Source organism: Pyrgilauda ruficollis, unplaced genomic scaffold, assembly GCF_017590135.1.
Source record: "Pyrgilauda ruficollis isolate IOZ18807 unplaced genomic scaffold, ASM1759013v1 scaffold7, whole genome shotgun sequence".
Taxonomy (NCBI): Eukaryota; Metazoa; Chordata; class Aves; order Passeriformes; family Passeridae; genus Pyrgilauda; species Pyrgilauda ruficollis.
The window spans coordinates 322,670-349,545 of record NW_024528821.1 but is presented as its reverse complement, the minus strand read 5'-3'; the positions used below and the strand labels follow the sequence as shown (position 1 = coordinate 349,545).

General features: G+C 40.9%; 1 protein-coding gene across 1 annotated transcript in view; it reads left to right on the top strand.

Moving 5' to 3' along the window:
* DIAPH2 (diaphanous related formin 2) overlaps positions 1–26,876 on the top strand; it is a 168,715-nt gene that overhangs the window by 113,030 nt on the left and 28,809 nt on the right. The window contains exon 27 of the mRNA XM_041485318.1: positions 4,367–4,462. Coding sequence (XP_041341252.1) covers positions 4,367–4,462 — 96 coding nt within the window. The remainder of the gene's footprint in view (positions 1–4,366; positions 4,463–26,876) is intronic.

The window sequence follows — 26,876 nt, the reverse complement described above, 5'->3', positions numbered from 1 at the left end:
ACCCTCAGCTTCCATTTAGAAGCCTTTTTGTCAGTATTGCTGCCTGGCAGAGCCCAGGAAGGGGCCAGCTGGGTTCAGTGGGGTGGGCAGTGCCACCCTGGCGCCGCAGTCCCAGCCCTGGAAGGTTTTTCTCTTTGCTCTGCTGGGGCTGCCCAGGTCCCAAAGCACAGGAGGAGCTTGTTCTGCATCCTTGCAGTGGCTGCTTTGCGTGGGCTGAAGAAATTGTGCTGCCTGGGGCACTCTGTGTGGAATGAACCCCCTGGTGACATGAAAGGCTTTTCCAGGGGTGATTTCTGTTCTCTAATGCTGTAATCAAGCTGGTGCACCACTGCTCCTGGAGCCACAGGATGCTGGGGTTTTGTTGCTGTTTCTTTGGTCACCTCTGTAGATTCTTATCAAGTTATTCTCTTGGGCATTCCCTGTTGAAGAGCTCCTGGCTCTGTGAAGTTGCACACGCTCATCCAATTATTTCAATGATTTTATTATTCCAAATCTTCTGCATGTCAGGTCTCTACAGCAGTGCAAGGAGCAAGAATATTGTTCTATGGAAGAAGAAAGTTATTTTGTCTTTGTTATTGCATTAAAAGTGGCCCAAATCTGCTGATTTGGGTGTAAGCCCTGGGCCCTGCAGGAGCACACGCATTTCTGAAACTCCTAAAAACACACCTGAGTCTGGGTCTCCAGACCAGAGGGAATAGAGCTGGTGTCAAACCCAAATTCACACAAATGGGGCTTGTAGTTAACACATCAGTTCAGCACTGAGAATCCTTTTGCAGTCCTCTTTGACACCTGGAGTGAATCTGGCTCTTTGCTGAGGCAAATCAAAGGAAATTGCCAAATGTTATTTTTTTTTTTTTTTTTTTTTTTGCATGTCTCCACACATTTGCTCCTTTTTAAATGCTTGGGGCCAACTTGAAGAAGAAACAATGAGGAAGAAAATTACTTGTTCCAGATGAAACTCCTGTCCTTGTGTACAATGAAAGACATCTAAAAGACAAATAATGATTGTGTATTTTATTTCTGCTGACAGAAATGTTGGAAATAAGTTTTTTAGTTTTCAAACTTCTGGCAATTTCTGTCTTAGTTTTTTATTTGTGTCTATAAATTGCTGTGGGTGGTATAAAAAAGACAAATGGAGGAGGTAGCTGGTACTGTGTGAAGAACTGCAGCAAGAACTGTAGGGAAAGACTGAAATTTCTATTGAATTTTATTTTTTCAGTTTTAATCAGGGCTCCCTGAAAATGCATTTCTTTGTCCAGTTCCCACGTAACCACCTGAAGACTTTGATTAAGATGCACTGCTGAGATCAGACCTTGCATGAATTTTACTTGGAGGAGTTAAAAATCTCATCAGTCTGTCCTGCAGCTTCCTTAATAATGTGTTTTATGTTGTACATTCTGGCATCCCAAAACCAGGCTGGCTTTTGGCAGTTGCAGTAATTAGCAGGTAGAGCAGCTCACTCAGCAAAAAAGTGGAAGGCTGCATAAACATTCATGAAGTATTGAAGGATTTTTGTCTTTTTTAATAAAGTCTGCCAACTCTTACTTTTAATGAAGATCGAAGAATATTGTAATTTTTCTACACATTAAGTATTCTAAGATATTAACTAGTTCTGGGTCTGCAGTCACTGGCATTAAGTGTTTCAGACCAACTTGATGTGTATTAATTTAGACAAAGTGTATTCACAGACCTTTGATTTTGAAGGTAAATTTAATACAGAGCCAACAACAAATCAATGAATAAGCATGGGTAGGATAAGAAGCACAAAGAAAAACAATTATGTTGTAGAGTTCAGAGAAAATTCTGGCTTTGGATGTGAGTGGGAATTGAGAAAAGCTAATTTGCTTATTTGTTTTGCAGGAGCTCAGTTGTTTAAGGCTTTTAGATGGAATGTAATTAAAAGTGGGATTTCAGAGTCTTGTGCTGGTTCCTGCACTTGCTCTGCTCCCTTTGCTCCTGCCCTGGAGAGCTCTGGGTGTTGTGTGGTGTGTGTAGAATGGTTTCAATTAGTGGATGTATCATTTAATGGTATTAAGTAGTTACTCTACTGATCAGTTTGTAGAAGTTTGAACCAGGTTCTGTTTTAGGTCTAGATTGAGTCTAATAAATCTGAATGGAGCAGAGAACCAGGACAGAACAGCTTATTCATTAATAGGCTGCTTTTAACTTGAGCATTTGAGAGCCTGAATGTGCATCTAACCTCCCACACTTCGTGTGAGTCAGAAGTTTTATACCATAATGTATTTTTTTTTTTTTTTTGCATAAAGTAATGATCTTCCCTTTCCCACATGGGGAAATTTATATGAGTTTGGAGTCTGAGAGATGTGGATGAAATGTCCACCTACCTACTGAGCCTAACCTATATTTTAGTTTTGGGTTATAACACAGATATGGGAACAGAAAGAGGCATTCATCAGTAGTTTTGTAACCTTTCAGTTCTTTGACCTCTATTTCTCATGCTGCTGAATGCTGCTGTCAACTGTTATTAACAGCCTGAAATGCAAAGGAATGTAAAGACTCAAATATATAAAAAGAAGTAATTTTTCCACCCAGATTTCCATAATGCACCATAAAGTCCATCAATTTAAAGGCTGCGAGTTAGCTTGGATATAAAAAAAGCAAAATAAAAAATTGAGCAGGAGTAAAATTCAGCTGTTAAGAAATGTTACACCACTGACTTCCACTTCATGATTATCCCCTCTTCATTCTCTCCTTATGTCACCTGAAGACCATCCATTGATTGTAAAGATAATTTTTCCACAGATCTCGTGAGTCATGATGTCGGGAGGCACCATATAAAATATTTTCTCTGTACTGCAACATTGAACTTTCTGCTGTTCAGTGCCATCAGATGCATTGATCAAATTGACCCATTTCCACTTCAGAAAAGCCTTCAGCCATCTCGGCAGCGAGGCAGAGCCACCACTCAGCAGCAGCTGCCTGTGCATGCTGAGGGTCCTGTAGGAGTGTGACCCTCATGACACAGTGGCAAAACTAGCCTTTGTCCCCCAAAAAAGGAAAGAAGCCCAGAAGTTTCTCTCAACAATTAGGTGAAATGCCACCTCATAGGACCTCAGGGACTTCACCAAACACTAGAGAGCATCTAATTGGATAGAAGGCAAAAAGTCCTGCCTCAACCATCAGGTAGAAAAAGGAGAGAACAAAAGAGCAAAAGGCTTTTGTGAGGTGTTTTTACCAGGAGCAGACCTCTGCATCTGGCTCGAGTTTTTCTGTTTGTTATTTTGCCTCTTATTAAACCTTTTTTGTTTCTAACACTGCAGCAGAAGTCATCCTGCTTATTTTATGCTCTCAAAGTAATAGCTGAGCTATCCTTGGGTGTATTATATTTCTTTTGAGGGCTTATGAGACCTGGCCCAAGAAAAAGAAACTTAATAGGGTGGCATCAGTAATGCACAGGGTAACACCTCCGAGCTGAAAGGACACTAGGGTTGGCATCTCCAAGGTGAAAGAACAGTAGGGTTGGCATCAGTAATGCACAGGGTAACACCTCCAAGCTGAAAGGACACTAGGGTTGGCATCAGTAGTGCACAGGGTAACACTCCAAGGCGAAAGGACAGCAGGGTTGGCATCAGTAATGCACAGGGTAACATCTCCAAGGCGAAAGAACAGTAGAGTTGGCATCTCCAGGGTGAAAGGACACTAGGGTTGGCTTCAGTAATCCACAGGGTAACACCTCCAAGGTGAAAGGACACTAGGGTTGGCATCAGTAATGCACAGGGTAACACCTCCAAGCTGAAAGAACACTAGGGTTGGCATCTCCAAGGTGAAAGAACAGTAGGGTTGGCATCAGTAATGCACAGGGTAACACCTCCAAGCTGAAAGGACACTAGGGTTGGCATCAGTAGTGCACAGGGTAACACTCCAAGGCGAAAGGACAGCAGGGTTGGCATCAGTAATGCACAGGGTAACATCTCCAAGGCGAAAGAACAGTAGAGTTGGCATCTCCAGGGTGAAAGGACACTAGGGTTGGCTTCAGTAATCCACAGGGTAACACCTCCAAGGTGAAAGGACACTAGGGTTGGCATCAATAATGCACAGGGTAACACCTTAAAGCTGAAAGAACAGTAGGGTTGGCATCTCCAAGGTGAAAGGACACTAGGGTTGGCATCAATAATGCACAGGGTAACACCTTAAAGCTGAAAGAACAGTCGGGTTGGCATCACTTTGGCCTGATGGGCATCACCCCACAGCAGAGAGTGCCCCTGCCCTGCCAGCAGCCTTGCTCTGGGATGTGCCCACCTCTTACCGGCAGCATTACGGAAACGGGACAACTCTTGGCTCTTAATTCCTTCTAAAGCCTGCTTGCAGCTGTACTGATGGAATTTTCTTCTGCTGCTCCCCACAGAGGGTGACGAGACAGGGGTGATGGACAGTCTGCTGGAGGCCCTGCAGTCGGGAGCAGCTTTCAGGGACCGCAGGAAACGAACGCCGCGAGCGCAAGGTAAGAGAATTTCTGCAAAGTTTGGGCTGTGAACAGAGCAGGCTGAAGCTGTTTGGCAAAGATTTGCCAAATCTTTGCAGTTTTCAGCAGTTTTCACTGGACACCGTGGGCTGCTGTTGGGCAGTGAGCTCCTGTGAAAGCCCAGCACAGTCTCAGATTTTTAACCTGAGGCTGGGTCTCCGGGTTACTGTGTGCTCCAAGGGCTCCTGTTGGCTTTGAAATGACAATTAAACATCCCTGCACTAAGTGTGCTTGATTCTTACAGCTGTAAGTATAATTAATTCATTGTAGGTGGTGCCATGAGGAGTATTGGCTTCTTAACAAATAAGATTTGAGTGTTCAGCTGATCATCATTTCCAAGCACTGCTCTTGGGTGTGTTCTGCTCTGGTGGGAACTTCCAGTATTTGGAGTCTTAAAAGTAAAAATGCATTAAGATAGCTTCGTTTTCCTGAGGAAGACAATGGTATTGGACTGAACTTTGCCCACTTTACTGAGCAATTGCTTCTTCCTGCAAAGCTGATTTTGAGATGATTTTGAGACAATTTGAGTAGAGGATCAGTGGGAGCGTTTCCTTCGTTCACTTCTCTGCTTATGATATTCCAGTGGCACACACTTTGAGAAATGCATTTACTCTGCTTTCACTTTTCATCAAAGCTCATGGTAACTGTGTTTTCCAATTTTTCGTTTGAAACATGTCTTATAGTAAAAAATGCAGTCTTAAAAATCTACAGTTGAAGTTATTTGGCATAAAATGAAAAGCTTGGTTTGGATATGTTTGGCAAAAGAGAGTCATAAATAAGCCATGTTAATCCACCTGATCCTCACTGAGCTGGGGTTAGGTTCATTTGGCTGATGGATTTTTTTTAGAGGAACAGAAGAGTAAAGGCAAATTCTATTACCCTCTTTAGTAGCAAAGGTAGTGCATAATTATTTTTAATTTGCCATGTGCGTGATCTTATGAAAAAAACCAAGTAAGTGACTGAAAAAAACCAAATAAGTGACTTGATTTGTTCATACTCTGAAGTCAATTCTGCTACAGTTCCAGGAAAATTCTTAATTCAGGGCTTGTTTCTGCTCTCAGATCAGACGTGAAGGAACTCCTCGATCAAAACTTGGTTTTTCCCCTATCTTGAGAAGTATCATTTTGAGGGATGGTTTCTCTCTATTGTGGCTAGAGGAGACATTTGTCACCAAGTGGTGACAAAGCAAAGCTTCCCAGGGACCAGAGGAGAGTGCACAAATCTGCTGCAGCTGAGAAAACAGAAGATGATTGAACCTGGGGCAAACCCAGGGATTCCTCAGCAAAAACAGGGGACAGAGCTAATTAAAAATGCCTCTGACTGATCTTCTGCTTTATGTAGTTACTTTGACTTCTGTGTTTGGAATTTCATTGAGTCAGGGGATATTCCAGTGGGGCCTGGCTTTAAATTTAAGGAGCTGATTGGTTTTGGAGAATTCACTGTGAGAAAAGGGCTGGGTCCTCCAGTCCAAACTCTGGCCAAATGTAAGTGTTCTGTGAGAGAGGGAGGCCATAAAGTAAAATTTTCAGAGGTAGTTAAGACTTGAGAATAGGATGCAATAAATGTTGTTCCTGGTCAAATATCTCATTGAAACTTTCATGTAAATTTTCTCATGTGGTTTAGAAACATATGTGACATCTTGTGACTAACTTGTCTACACACCAAAAGGTGCCTAAAAATGTGGCTGTGACATTTCTGAGCAGTGAAATACAGCATGAAAATCCTGGCACCACATTTACAACCTTCCACACCTCCCCTTCAAAAAAGGAGCAATGATAGTTCCCTCCTTGGTGCCACTCTGTCCTGCAGAGTTCCATCCACTGGGATTGGAATAAACAATTAATTCCATGCCTCCTCTGGTCCAGTGGAAGCGGGGAAAAAAGGAAATAAAAGTCCTGGAAAGAAGAGTTTGGGGGATTTCTGGGCTTGCTGGGTTCTGTGATTGTGATTGGCAAATGGAATAATTCTGTCTGTGGGCAGGGGTTTCTGAGCAGTGTTAGAGCTGAACTCTGGAGTCAGCCTGGGTTTGGAGTTTTCGTGGGGAAAAATAAATAAAGGTGTTGCTGTTTCAAAGTTAGACTTGTCCAGCAAAGTTTTGGATTTGAACTTATCTTGGTTGCACGTTATGGTTTGAGAGGAAAATCCATTAATAGTTTTCTGCCTGTTTTGGACACAGATTCTCATTTTTCTGTGCCAGCTGTGGTTGTAGTTTAGCAAGGAGAAAAAACAACTTCTGCTTGTTTATTTTTTGTAGTTTTGCTAATTTGCCCCTACAGAAAGGCAAAAAAACTCCTGTCCAAACCCCTAAAAAACCCACAAAGAAAATGCCCCCAAAACCACTCAGCACTTACAGTGGGTTCACTTTTGTACACTTTCCATGTATGTGCTCTAGATCTGTCTTTTTCCAAATTTGTTTATTCTGTTTGCATCTTCTCGTGGTGAGAATGAAAACTGGAGAGGCTTCACACCCTCACAGTGGCTGCAATCAGAAGATGATGGAAATTTAGCTTTTGGTGTGTTTTATTCCAGTGGTTTCCTGCAGGAAATTTAACTCAGAAGGAGCAATCTGCAGTTTCACTTGTACTGGCATTTTGATCAGCTTGGCTCAAACTACACAACTTTGCAAAAAAAAAAAAAAGGCCAAAAAACCCTTTGTGTGTTCCCTGTGGCTTTAGGTGAGTGGGCTGCACCTGGGAGGGATTAATTAATTTGGATAACAGAGCTCCAGTTATTCCACCAGCCCAAAGGAGTGGCATTCCACCTCTTGAGTTTGCCTTTTTTACAGGGGCTGCTGCTGTCCCTTGCAGGACATTTGTGCTTACATGGTCATGCCTTTCAAATCATTTCTTTTAAACTAATTTCCAGTCAGATTCAGCCTGGGTAAGAGGTGCAGAAGGGGAAGAGAGGGATCGCTCAACATTGCAGTACTCCTGCTGGGGAAAAATCAAATGGTGAAATGTACAGACAGGCTCGGAACAATAAAACCCATTTCAAATATGTTTCACTGCATTATGTTTGTTTGCTAAGCCTGGAAATGAAAAGCTACACTTTAATGGGTTGCATTACAACCCCAGACTTTTCCAGTAAAAATGGTTTTGTTAGCAGGTCATGGAAGTAATAATAATAAATTTCTGCCCCCCTCCTCTAGTTTTATATTTCCCTCTTTTGTGTTCTTTCTTCTGCAGACTTCTCAATGTGCAAAAACATTGTGTGGTTCCTCTCTCCTGAGCTCAGTGCTCCACTTTATTGTTTCTAGCCACTGGATTTTAGGGAGAGAGATTGTCCTTTCAGTGGATTGCTTTGCTTAGGGAGCCTACAAAATAATAATTAGAAATCAGTTTCTAGAAATGTTGGTTCCTCTTCCAAAAATACACTTGCATTTTGCACGTTTGCCAATATTGGGTTAATAAAGAACAGTTTTAGGTGGCATTTATCACAGGGTGCCATTAAAATCTGCATCCAGCACTGCTGCTGCACAATAATCCTTGCCCTTTATCCTTGCCCTGGGCTATAAAATCATTAAAACACCAATTCAGGAATAATTTTTTTCTCTAAATTAGCTTAAGCAAATTTCTGCACAGAGCTAACTATTCTGCTAGGTTCTTTTTATTAAGTTTCTAAGTTTTTTTGGCATGGCCCTGAATTTCTTTTAGGAATGTTAATAACCAGTGCCCTCTCCCACGTTTGCAAACTCTGGCAGCCTCCCTGGTGGCCTGGGCCAAATTTCAGTGGCTGTCCCTGCTGGGGATGCAGTGCTGCCAGGGACATGCATGAAGTTCTCCTGCTTTAGATCTGTCTCAGTGTCTTTCTTGGGCAGTTCCTCTGCTCTCTTAGCACACATTCTGGATTTGTTTCTAATTCCTGCATCAAAATCAGACCAGCTGCTGCCCTGCCATTATTTCCATGCTAAGAGCACACCTTGAGAGGGAAAGGGAGAGCCTGAACCTTCAGCATCTGGTTTGTGTCTTTGGTGGGAGCCACCTGAAGGGCTTCCACTCCTCGTTTAACCTTGGCAAGAGGAAAAAGGAGCTGTGGTAATAGAATGTTCCTATTTTTTTTAATGATTTTTGGTAATTTTCATATGGCATTCAGACATTTTAATTGAAAGTGTGGGTTTGTTTAAGTAGGTGGGTATTTTTCATTGCATCAGAATTCTAATAAAAGGTTATTGTTTTAGGAATCTTGTGTCTTCTGCTTGGAGATAACAGTTGTGCTTAAAGACTCACTTTTGCTTGTCTAACTTGCTAAACTAATTTTATCTTTGCACTGATTGTATTAAATAAAATCTGGAGGGTTAGTTGGGTTTCTGGGTGCACAGTCCTCATTTACCTGAACCACATTGAAATAAAAACCTTCAGTCAAAGCAAATTTGCTTTCCTGAAAGCATTGTCAGACATTCTGGATGTGACAGTTGTCTAAATAAGCTGGGTTTTGATACGCTTGCATCTGTGAATTGGTGAGAATATCATAAATGTTAAAATGCAAGGAGGTGGGAGGTGCACTGAATTTGTGCTCAATAAAATCTCTTTCAGAGGAACAGATCCTTAACATTAAATACCTGTTATCAAGTTGGAAATACCCATTATGGACTAGAAAAATTTAGTCCTGAGTTTAAAAATCAGTGTGTGTTTTAAACTTCTTCATCTTTTCAAACATTTTAGCTTTTAGGAGCTGAGTATTTAAAGGCATGTTTGCTATGCAGTTGTGTAGTGGAGGATTTTTGCTTACAGTCAGGTGTTGTGGACTCATGGGACTCACACAAGATCCAAGTGCTTCAAAATTACCACATCTGTAATAGCAAGAGCTAAACAAGATCACCAATAATAAATTTACTCATTTTGCTATCATGGCACTATTGTAGATTTAAGTTTGCTTTTTATTTCTAAATATAAATATGGGCACCATTCAAATGGAATCTCAGCAAATTACCTGAGTCCTGAGAGCTCCATAAACAGTCCCAAAGCTGTTTAAAAATAGGTATTTGTGGTATAATCTATTTTTACTGTGTCTGCATTTTGTCTTATGGCTTTTGTAATTAAAGGAGTAGTTAGATAATAGATTTTTCCTGTGGCCTGGCATGAAAGAAACAGCTTTGATGTGGGGAATTTTTACTTGACAAGGGGAGATGTCTCTGCCCATGGCAGGGGGCTGGAAACAGATGATTTTTAAGGTCCCTTGCAGCCCAAACCTGAATCCTGTGAGTTTTCAGAGGAATTCTCCTTACAAGCAGGGTGGAGGAGAAGTGGACAAAAAGGGACTGAAGAGGTTTCAGCCTGTTCAGACTGGATGCTCCAGGTTTTTAGGTGGACACCACATTCCTTGGAGCAGGCAAGGAGTGAAGAGGATCTAAAAACACCTCAGGACCTCTGGCCGGGCAGAAAGACAGAAATTCAAGAATTCTGTACATTTGCATAATTGCTTTCACCTCTGTGGGTGCATTACCCTTCTCTGAGGCAAGTGCTGCAGATTGATTTGGTGTCTTTAAAATTGATTTTCTGTTCCTGGTACGCAGGGATTGCTCACGTGTTCACCTAGAGCACGTCAAGTGTTTATAAATGTTTGGGGAACTCCGCAGGCACAGAGAAGTGGGATTGTGAGCTCTGGACTTCGTGTCCATTGTGCTGCTTCCTCTGAACCTAAGCTGATGTTTGCCATTTGGTGTGTTCTTATTTCCCAATACAAGAGTTTTTCCTGAACAGATGAAAATGTGCCATCAAGTGGCAAAGCCACGTGCACCTTCTGCTAAATGTCCTTCAGAAAGTTATTGTGCTATATAATTGTAACTAATTGCCTCCGTTTGTTGTTCATCCAAAGCATTAAATTACTTAGCCAGGCTAAGGAGAGTTCTGTACCCCTTGCTTTTATTAGTGTGCTTCAGAGTGCATTCAGGGCAGTGGGGAAAGTTTTCCCTGTGAATTTTCAGAATATTTTTCAAGTTTCAGCATTTTTAAAACTCAGCACTGGTGTTCCTTTACTCACTGAATTGCCCTAAGATCCAAAAATACAAAATTGTAAATTTTTGTGCCTTTTGGAGTAAAAACCCACTGACCAGGAGTGCTGATGGGAGTTCCATGGGAGCACTGAGGATTCCCCATTTGCAGCTTGTGGCACAGAGCATCTGAGCTCGTGCCAGACACGTGCAGAGCTGTGCCAGCTGCTCCAGACCTTGAAACTGAGTGCTGTATTGCATTTTAGATTTCCATACATATTTCTATTTATTTATATTTATTTTTTTTAAGTTATTTGTGTCTGTTTGGTGACAGGACTCTGCAGGCACTCAGAGCAGCTCTGGAGTCACTCAGTGTTTATTGTGGAGCTCCTTTCTCTTAGAGTTGGTCTGGCACAGTTGCCTCTGAACCTCCTAAAAGCCATTAGAAATCCAAAAACCTTTTTGAACGTCCTGTGTTGTGAAATAGATTTTTACAAATAAAACCAAGCTTTTCTGAGAACCAGGAATTCTTCCCAGTAACCAGCCCATCAAAAAGAGTGATCCAGGAGGAGACTGCCAAGGTCACAGAGCAGGATTTTGTACCAGTTGGAAGTCACTCACCATTCTGAATTTATTTATTTTTTAATTCACACTGAATCTGAAAACTGTTCTATTTTAATGAGCTATGTCCTGCTAGATGGGAAGGCCTCCATTTCCAGAGATTGATAGCTGAGTTTTGGCTGCATCTTTATGCAGTAGCTGAAGTTAGAGGAACTTCTTTTACATGCAGAGAAAGGATATTCATGCATTCATTTACCAACTACATGAGTAGTAATGAACGATATGCAAGGCTAACTTAATTTGCATTTGGCCATTTGAATTTTCTTTGTCAGTGCTGACAGTGTTATCATGCAATTATTGTGAAACACTTCTATTTGAAAAATTTTCTCGCACAGTACTGTTTACTGAGGTAAAGCACATTGGCTTTAATATTTTAATATATATACATAATGAATGGAAAGGGGAGAGATGAAAATCACCGTTGCAGTGTATGACTTGGGAGGGGATTAATTGAAGTGACATTAGGTCCAAATGGTTATTTTGTAGATAGGGAGGGTTTCTGTTCCATCCTGTTCAGGGCACACGCTGTAGAACTGAGTCCCCAACCTCAGCACGGAGCCACTGCCCAGAGTTCTCCATTGTGGCTGTCATCTGGACTGTGAGAACTTAATTTGTTTCCTTCCTGCAAAGGCATAACCTATGGGTTATGATGTAACAGAGCAAACCATGAAACTTCTCATTTTCTTGTGGCATTAGCAGGAGAAAATAAGAAAAGACCCAAAATAACAGTGCTCAGTTACAGAGTACTGATACCATCTGAGGCAGTCATGTCATTCTGTGAGAGGCCAGCATTGCAGTTGCCTCGAGTAATTTTATATTCCTGATGTTTTTAGTTTCATAATCACAATAATTTATTTTCCTGATTTTTTTTTTGTTTCATAATCATAATTATTTATTTTCCTGACGGTTTAGTGTCATAATTTTTCATTTCATAAGAAATAAATTTATTTTCTTGATGGTTTTAGTTTCATATCCTTCTAAGAGGCTAAGTTAAAGGTCCAGCCCAGGTGTGCAGAGAATCTGAAAAACATAAATGCCAAAACCTGAGGCATCATTGAGACCTGGTCAATCATCATTTCAAACCCAATTTCCTGTTGGTTTCTCCATTGCAGTTCTGAAGCTGTAGCACAGGTGGTTCATCTAATTATTGCACATTATTGCCTCAACATAATGTAGCTGAGCTGGTACATTTGTAATGTATGTAGCTCCAAAATTGCTCTCACATCCTGAGCACTATCCATGCTGGTTAATTGTAGGACATTTGCACTGCTAGGTTGTTTCAGTTTCAATGCTGTTATATTTTAAAGGGTGCTGCAATTACGGTGAAGTTATTTTTAATGATGACTAAAACCAGATGTGAGGTATTGATGATGTGCATTAATAATAATTCTGATAGTCCTGTATTTTAGAGTGACTAGTTTCAAATTCCAGAATTGCCTTTATTCTGTAAAAACCAGACACCAGCCTTAAAAGAGCTGGTTTTATTTGGCCATGCTCAAAACCCACAGCAGAAGTGAACCTTTGATATGGTTTGTTGATCTCCTCAGTAGAAGATCTCTGCATGTTACACAGCTGATTTCTCTTTTGGAGGGGAAAGTGATATAATAGGCTTTGATATAAGATTTTGCAAGAACATTATCACTAATATATCTATTAGTGTGTGCATTAGCTCATCTCCTTTACCCTCTCATGGAAGTATATAATGTCATAATATTGTTATTTAAAAACTATATACACACTGTATAGTGCCTTCCAGATGGAGGTCTAAAAATAACAGAGGTACTAGAGTTCTTCCTTAGATCTGCATTATATTCACTTCTCATTTTCTCTGTGATTTCTCTATTTTTTCTTCCATTTTTTTTGTTGCATTGGTATTTCTTCAGTTGGTGAAGAAGATTCTATTTAAATAATTATAAGGAGAGTATATAAAATTTTACATTGCTGTCTATGTGTCTGTAATTCCATGAATATATTACTGGAGTGGAATGTCAGCCTTCCTGCATTTTTTCCCTACAAATTTAAATTACAAATTAAAATAGACATACCACACTGAAATAGGGAAAATGTTCAGTCATTGCGAGGATGATTTTTTTTTTCATTTTAAAGGGAACACGTTTCTAAAATAACATAATAGGAGAAAAAGCCATTATTGTCAGTATTCCCTCAGGAGAGGGAGAAATACTTCAGCTTGGAGGGCCACAGCATTTTCTGTTCTATGATCAGGTTACATTGTCAGCTCAGCTGGCTTTGGGCTCTGGAAAATTATGTCCAAAGCAGAATGGGATGGAGGGAGGACCCAAAAGGTCCTTTTGGAGCAGAATTTGAGTCTGAGAACAGCAGCAAATTCCATCATCACTGGGGGCTGATTAAAATCCAACAAGATGTTCAATCAACAATTAGGAAATTAATTATTTCCTTATAAAAGGAACAAAACAAGACATAGCACCCAAAAAAAAAAAACCAAAAAAACCAAACAAAAAAAAAACCAAACAACCAAAAACCAAACCAGAACAAGAAAAACCACCTAGATCTGATGATTCACTCCTGAAAAAATACATTATCATCCCTGTCAGACATTGCAAAGATGACTGGCAATTTCTTTCCTTGTAAAATCTGTTCATTACAAGATGCTTTTGACAAAAGCTTATTTTATTTTTAAATCTACTTTACCAGAGTGTAAACCTTAAAGGGAGATTTACTGGAAGTTTCATTTTTTTTTCTCCTAATGGATAACCACTCAGAAGGAAGCTGGAATTATGTTTATGGAGTCTTCTGAATATTTACTACCTCCTGAAATAATAGAAACACTATTACTAAGGAATATACATTTCAAAAAAAGATCTTTCTTCACTGAAGGCAATCATGATTTGGTTTAAAGGAGTAGCAGCTCATCATCTAAGTGAACAGGTATGAATCAATTGCTGAGCTGTCCTTAAACTTCTTAAGAAAGCCTCTTGCAGTGTGTTGTTAAAGAATCAGAATGTTCTGCAGCACGGAGGGGGAGGATTTCAGGAGTGGGTGAAGCTTTTAAAGCAGCTTTAGCAGTTTGCATTTGTGCCAAAGCTCACAGGTAGGACAGGAGTGAAGGGATGGAGCATCCACAGACCAAGCAAGGCAGTGCAGGCAGAGCCTGCTCCAGAGGAATTGCTGCTCAGGGCAGGGAGGTGTGGGAAATGAATTTTATCATGAAAATATCATGAATTTGTGGGGAATTTTAGGGACTATCTGTAGGTTTGATGTGGTTTTTTTGGTAATTGTTCACTTACTAATTTTTTTGAGTATTTAATTATTTCTGTTTAAGAGGGTATTGATCTGTTTAAATGGGCTGATTGGTTTTTATGATAACTTTAGAGCGGTAGGTGTTGATGTGGTTTCTATCAAAAACTTTTTATCTTAATTTTATTGGGATAACACGTCTTTCTTTCATACTGTGATGGGTTCCTGTACTAGGAAGGGACAGATGGTTGTTGGTTTTCTTTTGGGAGAGTGAATTGTAACACCTACATTATAACACCTACATTATAACATCTACTTTGTAACATCTACATTGTAATATCTGCATTATAACACCTGCATTGTAATATCTGCATTGTAACATCTACATTATAACATCTGCATTGTAACACCTACATTATGACATCTACATTATAACATCTGCATTGTAATATCTGCATTTTAACATCTGCATTGTAATATCTGCATTTTAACATCTACATTTTAACATCTACATTATAACACCTACACTACAACATCTGCATTTTAACATCTACACTATAACGTCTGCATTTTAACATCCACATTATAACATCTACATTATAACATCTACATTGTAATATCTGCATTTATAACATCTACATTATAACATCTGTATTATCTCACCCTTCACATAAAACTGAAAACAGAATCAAAGCTTTTAAATCCCCTCTCAGTTGCCCCATCTCTGGGTCAGAAATGGCACAATCCAACAGGAGTTGCTGTCCAAGGTGCCCTGCAGACTGAGCTGGAGGATGAAATTCTGTCGTGGGAGAGAGAAGAAGAAAAGCCTTTGGTCCTTCCCTGTGCTCAGGCTGGCCCTGTCCCCTGAGTGAGCACATTTTACAAACACCTCAGCATTTAAATCCCACTGGGGGCTCTCTCTCTTGCCTTGTGTGGGAGCTGTGCCCAGGTGTGAGGGAGAGCCGTCCTGCCAGGCTCCAGAGCCCGTGGGCTTTGTGTGTCGTGCAGAGGAGCAGGCAGGCTGGGGGCTTTTGCTCTGCTGCCATTCCCAGGAAGGTTTGATGCTCAGGGAGCTCCCTGACACGGCCTGCACAGCTCTCTGGCACTGAGCCCTCACGTGCCATCAGGATTTCTGTTTTGTCACCGATGGTTTTCCAGACACAGCTCGTTGCCTGCCGTCCTTGGGAGGGTTCGTTCAGCTGCGATTCCTGTTCCCCAGTAGTTTTTCCTTTATGTAAAACATGATATAAAATACAAAAGCAATGGGAAATATGATGTTTATGGGACTGTGTAGCCTTTTGATTTCCACTTTCAACTCCTTTTTTCTGTCCATGGGTAACTTACAGAAATCACAGAATGTTCTGAGTTGGAAGGGACCTACAGGGATCATCCGATCCAGGTGTGAAGTGAATGGCCACGCAGGGACTGACCCCTTAACTTTGGTGGTTTTAGCACCTGGCTCTGACCTCTGAGCTCATCTCTATTTAGATATATGTATATTTTTAGTTATTCACAGAAATCACAGAATGTTCTGAGCTGGAAGGGACCTACAGGGATCATCCAATCCAGGTGTGAAGTGAATGGCCATGCAGGGACTGGCCCCTTAACTTTGGTGGTTTTAGCACCTGGCTCTGACCTCTGAGTCCGATCCAGGTGTGAAGTGAATGGCCACGCAGGGACTGACCCCTTAACTTTGGTGGTTTTAGCACCTGGCTCTGACCTCTGAGCTCATCCCTATTTAGATATATGTATATTTTTAGTTATTTTTTTTTTAATGTCTATTTTAGAAAGGGCTTCACCTCGAAGAATTGGCATGAAAAGGTTGCATTTGGATTTTTTTTAAGAGGAAATCTCTCCCAACAGCTCACTGTTGCTATCAGTCCTTCAGGTTAAGCGTAAACACTCTGGGCTCTGGCTTTAGCCTTTTGAAAATTACTCTTATATGAATTTACTGTAATGAGGGGCTAATTAGTTAAAGTTCACTGAGTTAAGCTAAACACACAGTGTTTGATTTGGAGAGATAAATCTGTGCTCTGTCAACCTTTTCAGCCATAATCCTGCTCCCAACGTTATGTGACAGGTAGTGAGGCCCGGGGATGTGCTGCAGAGCAGCTCAGCTCAGCTCTTCACTCTTGACTAGTTCTTTGTCTCTGGAGCAGAATTCACAACTGCCAGATGGGAAGTGGGGAGCACCCCAGGAAACCTTTCAGGCCCTCCTTTCCTTCTTCCATGCAGCAGGAAATGGTGTGGAGATGGTGGCTGTAATTCACATCGCTGTGTTTTGGGGGTTTGGTTGCTGTAAACTCTCTCTTTGCCCTGTATATTCTGAAATATCTTTATTTAGAAGTGCTCTGTTATAAATAAGACTCTGCAAACTTTTTTAATGTTTTGCATTTTCAGGATATTATACAGTTCCAAAAGATAATTTCAGAAATGTGTTCACAAGTGAGGTGAACAGACAAACCAAAACCCCCAAACCTTATTTTAGCTGATCTGTGGCACCTCTGGATGTTATTTATTGGAAGGAAGGTGATGAGCTGTGTCTGCTCCAGTTCCAGGCACACAGAAAGATGCATTTAAATCAATCATTTGCTGAAGCCTGTCCCTGTTGGTGGGGAGATAAAAGTCAGTGGAACAGGGTGCTGGGGTTGCTGTGCTGGTGGGTGAGCAGGGGCACTGGATAAAAGCAGCTTTCTTGAGACAGCATCAAAGCCCCCAGCAGCAAAACCCTTTTTGCTCTCAGCTGCTCCAGCAGCCTGACCCAGGAAGAGCTTGCTCTTGGCCACAGATGAGAGCAGTTGTTTAAAAAAGAGACAAACAACAAAAGGACCCGCAAATGTCATCCTGTACACAGAATTTTCTGACAATTCCTTGTAGATATCCTGTCATTTTAGCAAATTAATAAACTGGAAGGGACTCCTGGGAAGAGCCCTTATGGTTTTGAGGAGAAAACTACACTGTCTGGATTCTGGTTTGCACTGAAAATTAATGAAAAAATAATGAAAATTAACGTTCAGCGAGCGAATAACTGAACTGACTAACTTGTACAAACTGAAAGCTTATCCCTTAAATATTTGATGGGCCTATAAGCAGCGAGGGCTGTGATGTGCTGAAGTGATGTCAGCAGAAGTTCTGGGCCTGGGGAGCTGCTCCCAGTTTGTGTCCCAGTGCTGCACTGGGGCCGGGTGGGCACCACTGGGTGGAACCACCAACCCTCCCTTCCTGCTCACCCACAGCTCCTGGAGGCTCAAAAGGATGCAAGTCAAGAGTTTCTGTGTTATTTTTGTGTGTGTGTGTCTGTGAGGGAAGGAATAAATTGCTGCCTGCTTGGCTGAAATTGTTTTTGCTAAAACAGGCAATACAATCTTTCCTCTGTGAGCACTGGGATTATGTGCCCTGGCAGCAATGCAGCCTTTGCAGTGTTCTCACCCCAAAGGTTCTGGGATTGTGGCCCAGTTCCTGCCTAAAATCCCCTTTCCTAGTATATGATCACTTCTCCAAAAATTAAGCCAGGCTTTAATATAAATTTCATTTTTGTAGGTTTTCAAATGAGTACTGTCAGTGAAGGAGAAGCCTAGAAATAAATTTTTTAGAATCACATTCAGTATTTATATTAAATATATCATATTTAGTGCTTATATAGTACTAAATTCTTAATTTATTATTACATGTTTATATTTATTAATGTATTTATTAAATATTATATTTGTTTATATTTATTTTTATTTATTTATTTGTTATACTAAATATTTATATATTTATTTATTTATCTTCTTAGCAAAATAATAAATCGTTTTTCATTAGGGAAAACAAGAATTCCAAACTATGTCTGTGAGTAAGGGGTAAGATTTCCTGGTTTATTCTACTTTACTGTGTTAGCTTGCGTTGTGCTGTATTGTACACCAGTTATTTCCTACAGTAATTAATCTCTCAGTGCTGTCACAGGGCCGTGCTGCAAAGCCCTGACACTTTGCTGGACGTGGGGATCTCCTGTGAAATGATGCAACAGCACTAAAAATAATTGCACCTCGAAATGGGGAACATCTAGGAATGGAAACAGTTTGTCATTGTGCTTTTCCTTTCTTTCATTGCCAGCAATGATTGTAGTAAAGGATAAGCAGAAAAGAGAACTTTTTTTGGTGAGAATAGTTCCTTATGTCTTATTTTCTTTTTTTTTTCTGTCTTTGGTGCAGCAGAGGGGAAGCTTTTCATGTGGGGACCCACAGGATGCAGCTGCAGACAGCAGGGGGAAGAGTTTGGTCAAACTTCCACTCTACCAAACATCTATAGAAAAAACAAAAAAATGTACATTGCCAATGACAAATCCAAGCTGAAAGTTGGCCTTGCCTGTTGTCATTCATTGCCATTCATATTTAGGAAGCAGACTGCTGTGATAATTGATTTGATGGTCCAGCTTGAGTGGAAGCACTTCTGGGCATAGCAGGCCTCAGAGATGCCAAAAAAGAAGAAAAGGTGGGAATGAAATAATGCACTACTTTCTCCTCAGAGGCATGTGGCCCAGTTTTTGAGAACAGAAAAACATGCTTTAGAAGAAGGAAGAAAAAAAACTTAGTAACTCAGTAATAAGTACAAAAATGACCATATAGCCTCAGTCAGATAAAAATAGGCATTCAGAGAGAGACAATGAGTGTACATATTTTACTGGCAGGTGAATAATAGGAGAATGCTGTGGAAATAATCTGATTTTTAACGGACTCTGTCCAAGGGAGTACCTTTCTTTCTTTCTTCTTTTTTTTTGTGTAACAACAAAAGAGGCTCCCTTTCCTCAAAACACAGACACAAAATAAAAACCACCCAAAAAAACAATGTTTAATTTTTTTTTGAGCTTTCCGAAGAGGAATTGATAGTTCAGAAGAAGGGAACAAGGCAATTATTGAATTTGAAAGGCAATAGATGTGCTTGGATTAAGTGAACTCCCGTTGGGTTTATTTACTTCCAGCACAGGTGATAATGAGGCTTTTCCCTGTATTTCTGCCATGGGGCAGTGTTCACCCACAGCCTCCTGCTGGTATGAATAACTCAGGACACTGAGTGCTAGCTGGGGGAAAAGTAGATTAAAAAACTTTTGTATTCAGTGCTTGACCTCTTAATCACAAGTGCCAGCACCCTTTCATCGATTTAAAGACCCAAACAAAACCAGATCAGACGTGAGCCATTGAAACACAGAACTGGAATCAGAACTGGTTTGTCTTTTGAGTGATGCTTATTTACTTGCAAAACCAGTGTGGTCCCTCAACTTGCTGAGCTCTTTGTATTTATAGTCCTGAATCTTTTATCCAGGCAAAGCAGAAGGAACTGGAATGTACCAGTAAAGACTGAAAAAGCAGAGCTGGAGGAGGAGCAGGAGGTTGGCAGTGTGCTGTTCCAGGTCATACATGAACATTACTCTGATTTTTGGGGTTTGAGGGCCTATCCTGCCTTCATGAGATGATAGTTGGTGTGAGCACAGAACATACTCTGCACTTTGAAAAGAGACTGTGAAAACCTATTCATTTATTAGGAGAAAATATCAGATTTTCTTATATGTTAGGACTTTTTCAATTCCTTTTTTATATATTGAAAGCAGAAGCACAGAGCTTCATAAGCCATTAAACCTTGAGGGTGATATAACCCTTGTGCCATTCTTCCTTTGAATTCTTCTTCCTTTCTATCTACTTATCTATAAAATTCCTTTTTAAGTATCAAAACACTCCATTAAATTGATGGATGGGAAACATCACACGTGGCAGATGTTTGAAGGAAATGCTCTTTGTGCGTCTCACCAGAAGAACACTTCTGAGAGAAGCCTTGGATTGGAGTGGTCCTGAGTTCAGGTGGGATGCTTCTCCTGGTCTCAGGGGGCAGCAAGGGAACAAGTGGGACTTGAAGAGTTCTGGTTTGGTGGGAATTCACAGAGAGCACTGAAAGGTGGCAGCAGGAGAAATCACCTGGAGAGGGGAATGCCTGTGTTAAGCTGCCTGCATCCCTGCCGAGTTAGTCTGGATCTGCACACAGATCAAGGCTCTGTTGCTCTGAAATGTGTGAATTCTCCTTGGTGCTCGTTGGGAAGCGTGCCCTTCCTTTCAGGGTGCTTTGGAGACACAAATGTGTGACAAATGGCTGTAGCTCCTAAGCACACAGATCCTGGTCAGTTCCTCCGACTGGAGATGGGAAGTGCTTCCAGCTGAGCAACTGCAGTAAATATTATTAGACCTTGATTAGAGGATAATTAGAGTAATTTAGGTTTTCACTGCAAATTCTGCGTGAGCCATTGTGTTGTGGTGGCAATGATTAGTAATTATTTCTGTTCTGTTTTCAAACTGGGCAGCACCTCCATGCTTCACTGAATGCGTGCTCCTGCCTCTCAGGAGAGCCTGAGGCCAGAGGAATTCCAGGGAATGCTGCTGGGGCTTCCAGCTGGGGATGTGGAATATTGCAGGAGCTCACTGCCCACCCTGTGCACACAGGAGCAGCTCCAGGCTCCCAGGAATTGGGGAACCTTCTCAAACTGAGTGGATTTTCCACTCTGGTGTGTCATTTACTCATAGAGTGAGGGCAGCACAGGTAAAACCCTTTGGAATTCCCTTCCTGCGCCATCTCCCTGCCCATGCTGGTGGTTTGTGTGTTCTCAGACCATGGGAAGGTCTGCTCTGGAGGGGACCTCGAGGTCACCTCATCCAGCCCCTGCTGGAAAAGGACCAAAAGGACCAGGGGCTGCTGCCCTGCCCAGCTCTCCTGGGTATTCCCAGGAAAGGAGTTTCCAGGGAATACCCAGCACGTGTCTGGTGATATTTAATTGCTGCCACGGTGGGTTTGGAGCTCACCCTGAAGGATCTTTTGTCACCCCTGGTGCTGGCAGTGCCTGGCTGCCCTGGGAGCAGCCCTGGGCAGCTCAGCTAGTCCTGGCTCAGGGTTAGGCTGAGCCCAGTCTCATTGCCAGGTGTCACAGCAGAGCTGCACGCTCTGGGGTTGTTAAATGTGCCTTCTGTGCTGTCACATCATTTTCATATTCACATGCCACTGCTCCATAAAAGCAGCCTGGCCAAAGCTGTGCTCAAAGCAAGGCAGAGATCAGCACCAAAGCACCTGATTGAAAAAGGAAGAAAGCTATTGGAAGGTGACAGCTGGAATTCCAGTGCTTAATCTGTGCAATTAAAACTTTTCTGAGGAGCAGGAAAAGCAGGTTGGACTTGAGGTAGTTTTAGGAGTTAATTAGCAAGGTCTTTTTGAATATTAAGAATGCCTTTGAAGGATAAAGTTTAAAAAAAAAAAAAAAAAAAAAACTAGTTCAGGGCTTTCAAACAGCATAAATTAAGAGAGAAACTTTCTTTTTACACATCCTCAAGATGCAGACAGAGTCATCCTCCCTAACCATGCCATTTCCTTCCATCAGAAATATAATCATAGATCCTCCTCAATGTCTGATCTTCATAAGGATTTATTAGCTTGCTAACAGGCAGTGGTAATTTAACTGGAAATAATATTTTACAGGAGTTTTTTGCACATTCACCATTGCAAATACTGAAGTCAGTTGCTCTCAAGTCATAAAGTGAGTTTCTTCCTGGGCAGGGTACTGTGATATATCACCAATATTGGAAACAGCAGCCTGCATATTTCAAGGTACAGCCATAGAATTATAGAGTGCTTTGGGTTGGAAGGGAGCTTAAAAATCACCTGAAGCCCCCCTGCCCCACCTCCCATCAGCCCAGTTTGCTCAAAGCCTTTTTGAACCTGGCCTTGGACACCCCCAGGAGGGAGGGGGGCATCTCCATCTCCTGGGGCAGCTACAGGCAGTGTCTCAGCACCCTCACCGTGAGGAATTCCCTCCCAAAATCCCACCCAGCCCTCCCCTCTGGCAGTCTGGAGCCATTCCCTGGTCCTGTCCCTCCCTGCTCTTGTCACAAGTGTCCCCCCAGCCCCAGTGGAGATCCTTTAGACACTGCAAAGGGCTCTGAGCTCTCCCCAGAGCCTTCTCCTCTAAAAGTCCTGCCTTTTTTACATGGGAATGCAGCTGAAAATACAGCCTTGCTTGTTCTCACAAGCTCTGGTGGGTTTTTGTAGGCATTTGCCAAGAAATAAAACTGAAGTGCACTGAAAATTTGGGGCCATATCTCTTAAAACATATGGAGAGTATGGGCTTGTTGTGTTCATATTTTACCTGGGTTTATGCTTTGTTTTGTGAATGCACTCACTTGCACGGGCAGAAAGAGCTCTGTGTTTCTTTTACATGGCTATGTGGGCAAAATTTAGAAGTTGTACTTTACTTTCACTCACCTTTTATTAGTTCTGATGTACTCAGCTCTCAGAGAATTTCTCACCTGTGAGTGTTTTAAACAGCTGTTACAACAGCAGAGTGCATCTCGAGATGAAACTAAATTAATTCACCTGGTTTATTACCTGTGGGCTTGGAAAGCAAATCAACCTCAGGATTATCTATCAACAATAAATACATCAAAGCAGGACACACTCAGGGAATGGCAGTAAAGTTCTTGTGCTCCCTTCAGAGATGGTTTAAAGAGGAGTGCACTGTTCTTTAGGTGGGAACTCCAGAGGAACTGCAGAATTTGATAGAACTCAATCATTCACAAGGCATTATTTAACTATATTTTCCTAGAGCATCAAATCCTTTGAGCATTTAAGGTTCCCAAATGTCCAGATTTAAAAAAAAAAATTCAACAGGCTTCAAAACCACTTGATGAAGAGTCAAAAAATCCAGTTCTGAAAAGCAAGATGAAGGTATATATTGGTATTTGAAGTTTTGCCTCTGCCCAGTTGTGAATTATTTAGAAATGTTATGCTGATTCCTTCATGAATCAGTACTACTCTTACTCATCAAAAATGCATTCTTCTAGAAATTTATAAACAGAACTGTCCATAAGTAAAATGCTCTGCTTGTAGGATGAGAGGGCTATTAGGGTTCCTAGTCAGAGGAAACAAATGACAAAAAACCAAATAACAAGAATAACAACAAACCTCAAGCCTGAAGTTCATTATAATGTAAAAACACCAGAATTTGATGGCAGTGTTGGCCTTGGAGGAGATAACTGTCCCAGCTCAGTGTGGAATGGTGCTGTGAGGAGGCACATCCAGCTGTGCTCCCAGCTGTGCTCAGACACCCAGGAATTTGTTAACCCTGGGAGCTGCAGCCCCAGCCCAGTTTGGCCCCACAGCTGTGCAGATTATTTACCAATTAAAAGGATGTTTGGCATACAGAGAAAGCCTTCACGGCCTGTAACTGAGGTGTGATGCAGAAATAGTGTCAGGCATGAAATAATTGACTCGTTTGTTCAGGGCTGTGAGGTTTAGGGTAGCACAAAAGAAACAGAACCTCGCGGTGCAGCGTATGTCACCTCTCCTCTCTGTTGCACTTCAGCTTCATTATTTGGGATTTTTGGGTGCCTTTTCTGTGGTAATGCCTGCCTCAGAATCACAGAGAGTGACTCTGATGCTTGTGGTGTTTGTCAGTGTGCCCTTGCCCCGACTGCAGCAGTTTTCAGCAGGAATGATGAAGAAATGCTTCGTGGCATGTCACACACAGGAGAGCCTCAGACAGCCTGGCAGTGGAGCAGACAAAGCTCCGAGGAAAAGGCTCCACTGATGTATTTAAGAACATATTTGAGACAACCTGTCTGTGGTGCAAATTAAAGATGTGAGAGGTAAAACACTTTTAACATAAACGTCAAAACATTTTATCATTCAGAAAGCACCATGTCTGTTTTATCAGTCACTCGTGGTGCTGTGCAAGGGGGATCTTCAGGACTGAAAAGTCATTTTTGCTGTGCAGAAAATGAGACCAAAAGCTCTGTGTGTGTGTGTAGATATTTTACATAGGTGAATCTGTCTTGGACTCCATATAGACAAATACATGTGTAAGAAATTCTCTCCTGGCACCAGTATTTCACAAAGCTATAAAATTTTATACTGACTCAAAGCAGACAGTTCAAAACTGGCTCTGCATGCAGAGAGAACCCAAAATGTCCCATAATTTCTGTGAGAAAGTAAGGTGTAGTTTTATTGTATAAATTTATTTTTGCTGACTTATAAATTTTCCTTTTAAGATAAGCCATCCTGCCTGTAGTTTAGGGTCACCTCACCATTTATCTCTGACTCTCATCAAGCTTTGAAGAAAATGTTTTCATTACAAAATAATTATGTCTTTAAATATTCGTTCAATTTGTCTTTATTCCTCATTTTCTATGCAAAAAGGTTCTTGCTGCTATTTCTTTTTTTGGCCATAAAATTTATTAAGCAGAAATGTTCAATTGGTGACATTTTCTATTCAAATTATTATTTCCCATACTTGGTAATCTGACTGCATGTCAGGTTATTTGTGCACTTTAGTCAGAAGTGACCTAAAAAAAATTAAAAACAAAAAACTAAACCCCAAGAAAATATCATCCCAAATGTCATTCTTCTGTTGGGTTTATTTCTCATTTGGCTACACAGTGGGCAAGGGAGTGGTAGCATCTTCTAGATGTAATATTTCTCTGTTTAACTCTGTTTTAATTTCTTTTATGAAAGCAGGGGTTGGAATCCATGGACAGGTACAAGATAAATCCTGATGTGTGCAGTAAAGGTGGGCCAGTCTCATTTGGGGTGCAGAAATGGAAATTTGTGTCTGCCAGTGCTCACTGAGAGGAAACATTTCTATGGCAATGGAAATATGGTTGTTTGCTCAAAGAGTTGTCAATTGGTGTTAATTTTAAATGCATTTTAATATTAAATACCTGCTTGTCAGAGCTTTGCTGGGCTCCTGGATCAAACCCCACCCCAAGCTCTGAAGTAAGGTTTTAACAAAAGGCTCTTGCAGGTGACTGCTGCCTTTTAAATGTTTATTTTTCCTGTGGTGAGCTTCCAGGTGACAAGTTGCTATAAAACGGGTGAGATTGTGCTGAGGAGTGTTAGCAGGTAAAGAGCTTTTTATTTCTAGTTAATCCAAGTTGTTTTTCTTCACCTTCTTCTGCCTTTAAAAGTGGTAAGAAACATCATTATCCTATAATTAACCCCTTCAAAAGTTGAATATAAAAGTAATGAGATATTTATTTTTACAGTAGAGGGAAAAAGAGATATTTCTAAAGTAAGAAAATGTTTTTATTATCATGAAAACTGTTTTGTTCCATTTCACACAGCTTTAGTTAGTGACCTTGCTTGAATAATGTGTTACTCATAGTTGCTTAATTTCAAATTTCAGTTTATCTATCTTCACCTCTTTTATTGACAAGGCAAAGGATGTGAGAGTTCACAAAATGCAGCCAGTATTTGTCTGTCAAATGGAGCTTCTCCTTCATCAGAAGATGCAAATATCTGAAATATTTTCACTTTTTTAATATCCTCTGATACTTTGTTGTCGATTTTTTTGCTGAATAGTATGCATATTAAAAACTGGGAAACAGTAAATTAATTAAAAACAGTCAAATTAGACAACTCAAAACTAATGATAATTTCTAGCGCAGATGAAGAGAGAATTACTTTTGTTTATTGTGTTTGTTTCTGGTGCTAACATGGCTCAAAGAAACTTTCCTTGCCATAACCCAGTTTCTCCCAAGAGCCAAGTTTTTCTCAGGTGCAAATAAGGATTTTTGCAGCTCCAGACACCTTTTCATTCCCACTATAGCTCTGCTACTTCTAATTCTGCTGCTTTAACTTCTGCTGCCTTTAATTCTGCTGCCTGACCTCCTGTAGGAGTCCCAGGGCTGGCAGGAGAGCACTGCTGGCCATTTGAGTTGTTAGTTTTCACAGATATTTTTATTTACTGTTAATTATCTGCTGTTTACAGGCTCATATTTGTATCTGGAAAAGATATTTTCATCCACTAAAGCCTGAAGGTGTTCTGTTGAGAATAATTAACAATAATTGCTCACATCTCTGACCATAAATTCTCAATATGTCCCACAAACATCATTGAAACAGAGATTTTCTAAATAACAAAGGATCATTTTTGAGTGAATTCCCTCTTCATTTGTCACCCTACATCTTTCTCCAAAGTTTAGAAATAGCCCAAATAACATTTTAGTGCTTTGCTGTGTTTTGCTGTGACATAGGGGGTGCAGTGGTGTTGATAATGAGTTTTAGAGCTGTAGTTCCATTGGTCTGTAAATCTGTGAAGAAAAAACAGATAATATTTATTATATAATATTTATTTATTATCTAATGTTTGCAGTAGTAATACTTTCATAATATTTTCAGTAGTAAAGCAGAGTTCATGATAGCAACCAAAGAACACCACTCGTGCCTTGGATTTTTTGTGTTTCCAGAGTGTCTGGGGCTGGCTTTGTCTTGGCTCTGCAGGCTGTGATGCTGAAGTGGTGTCCAGTTTTTATGGTTGCATAATCCTCACTCCAAATATAGAGCAAGTGAGTGCAGGTTTCTGACTCTGTTGGAGGAAGTTCAGTTTGGAAGTGATTTCCATGCAGATAAAGCTGCAGTGGTCCTGTGATGTGTGCCATTTTATTCTAACAGATTTTCTAAAGGGCAGCAAGTTGTCTTTAAGGCAGTGCTGATTTCTTGAACATAACCTCAAAATTAACTAATTGAAACACATGATTTGGGGTTTTCTCATGCAGCTTCAAATACAGTCTGGTTCTTGAAGGAGCTGCTTTAAAGGAAGCTGTGGTTGTGAGCACAATG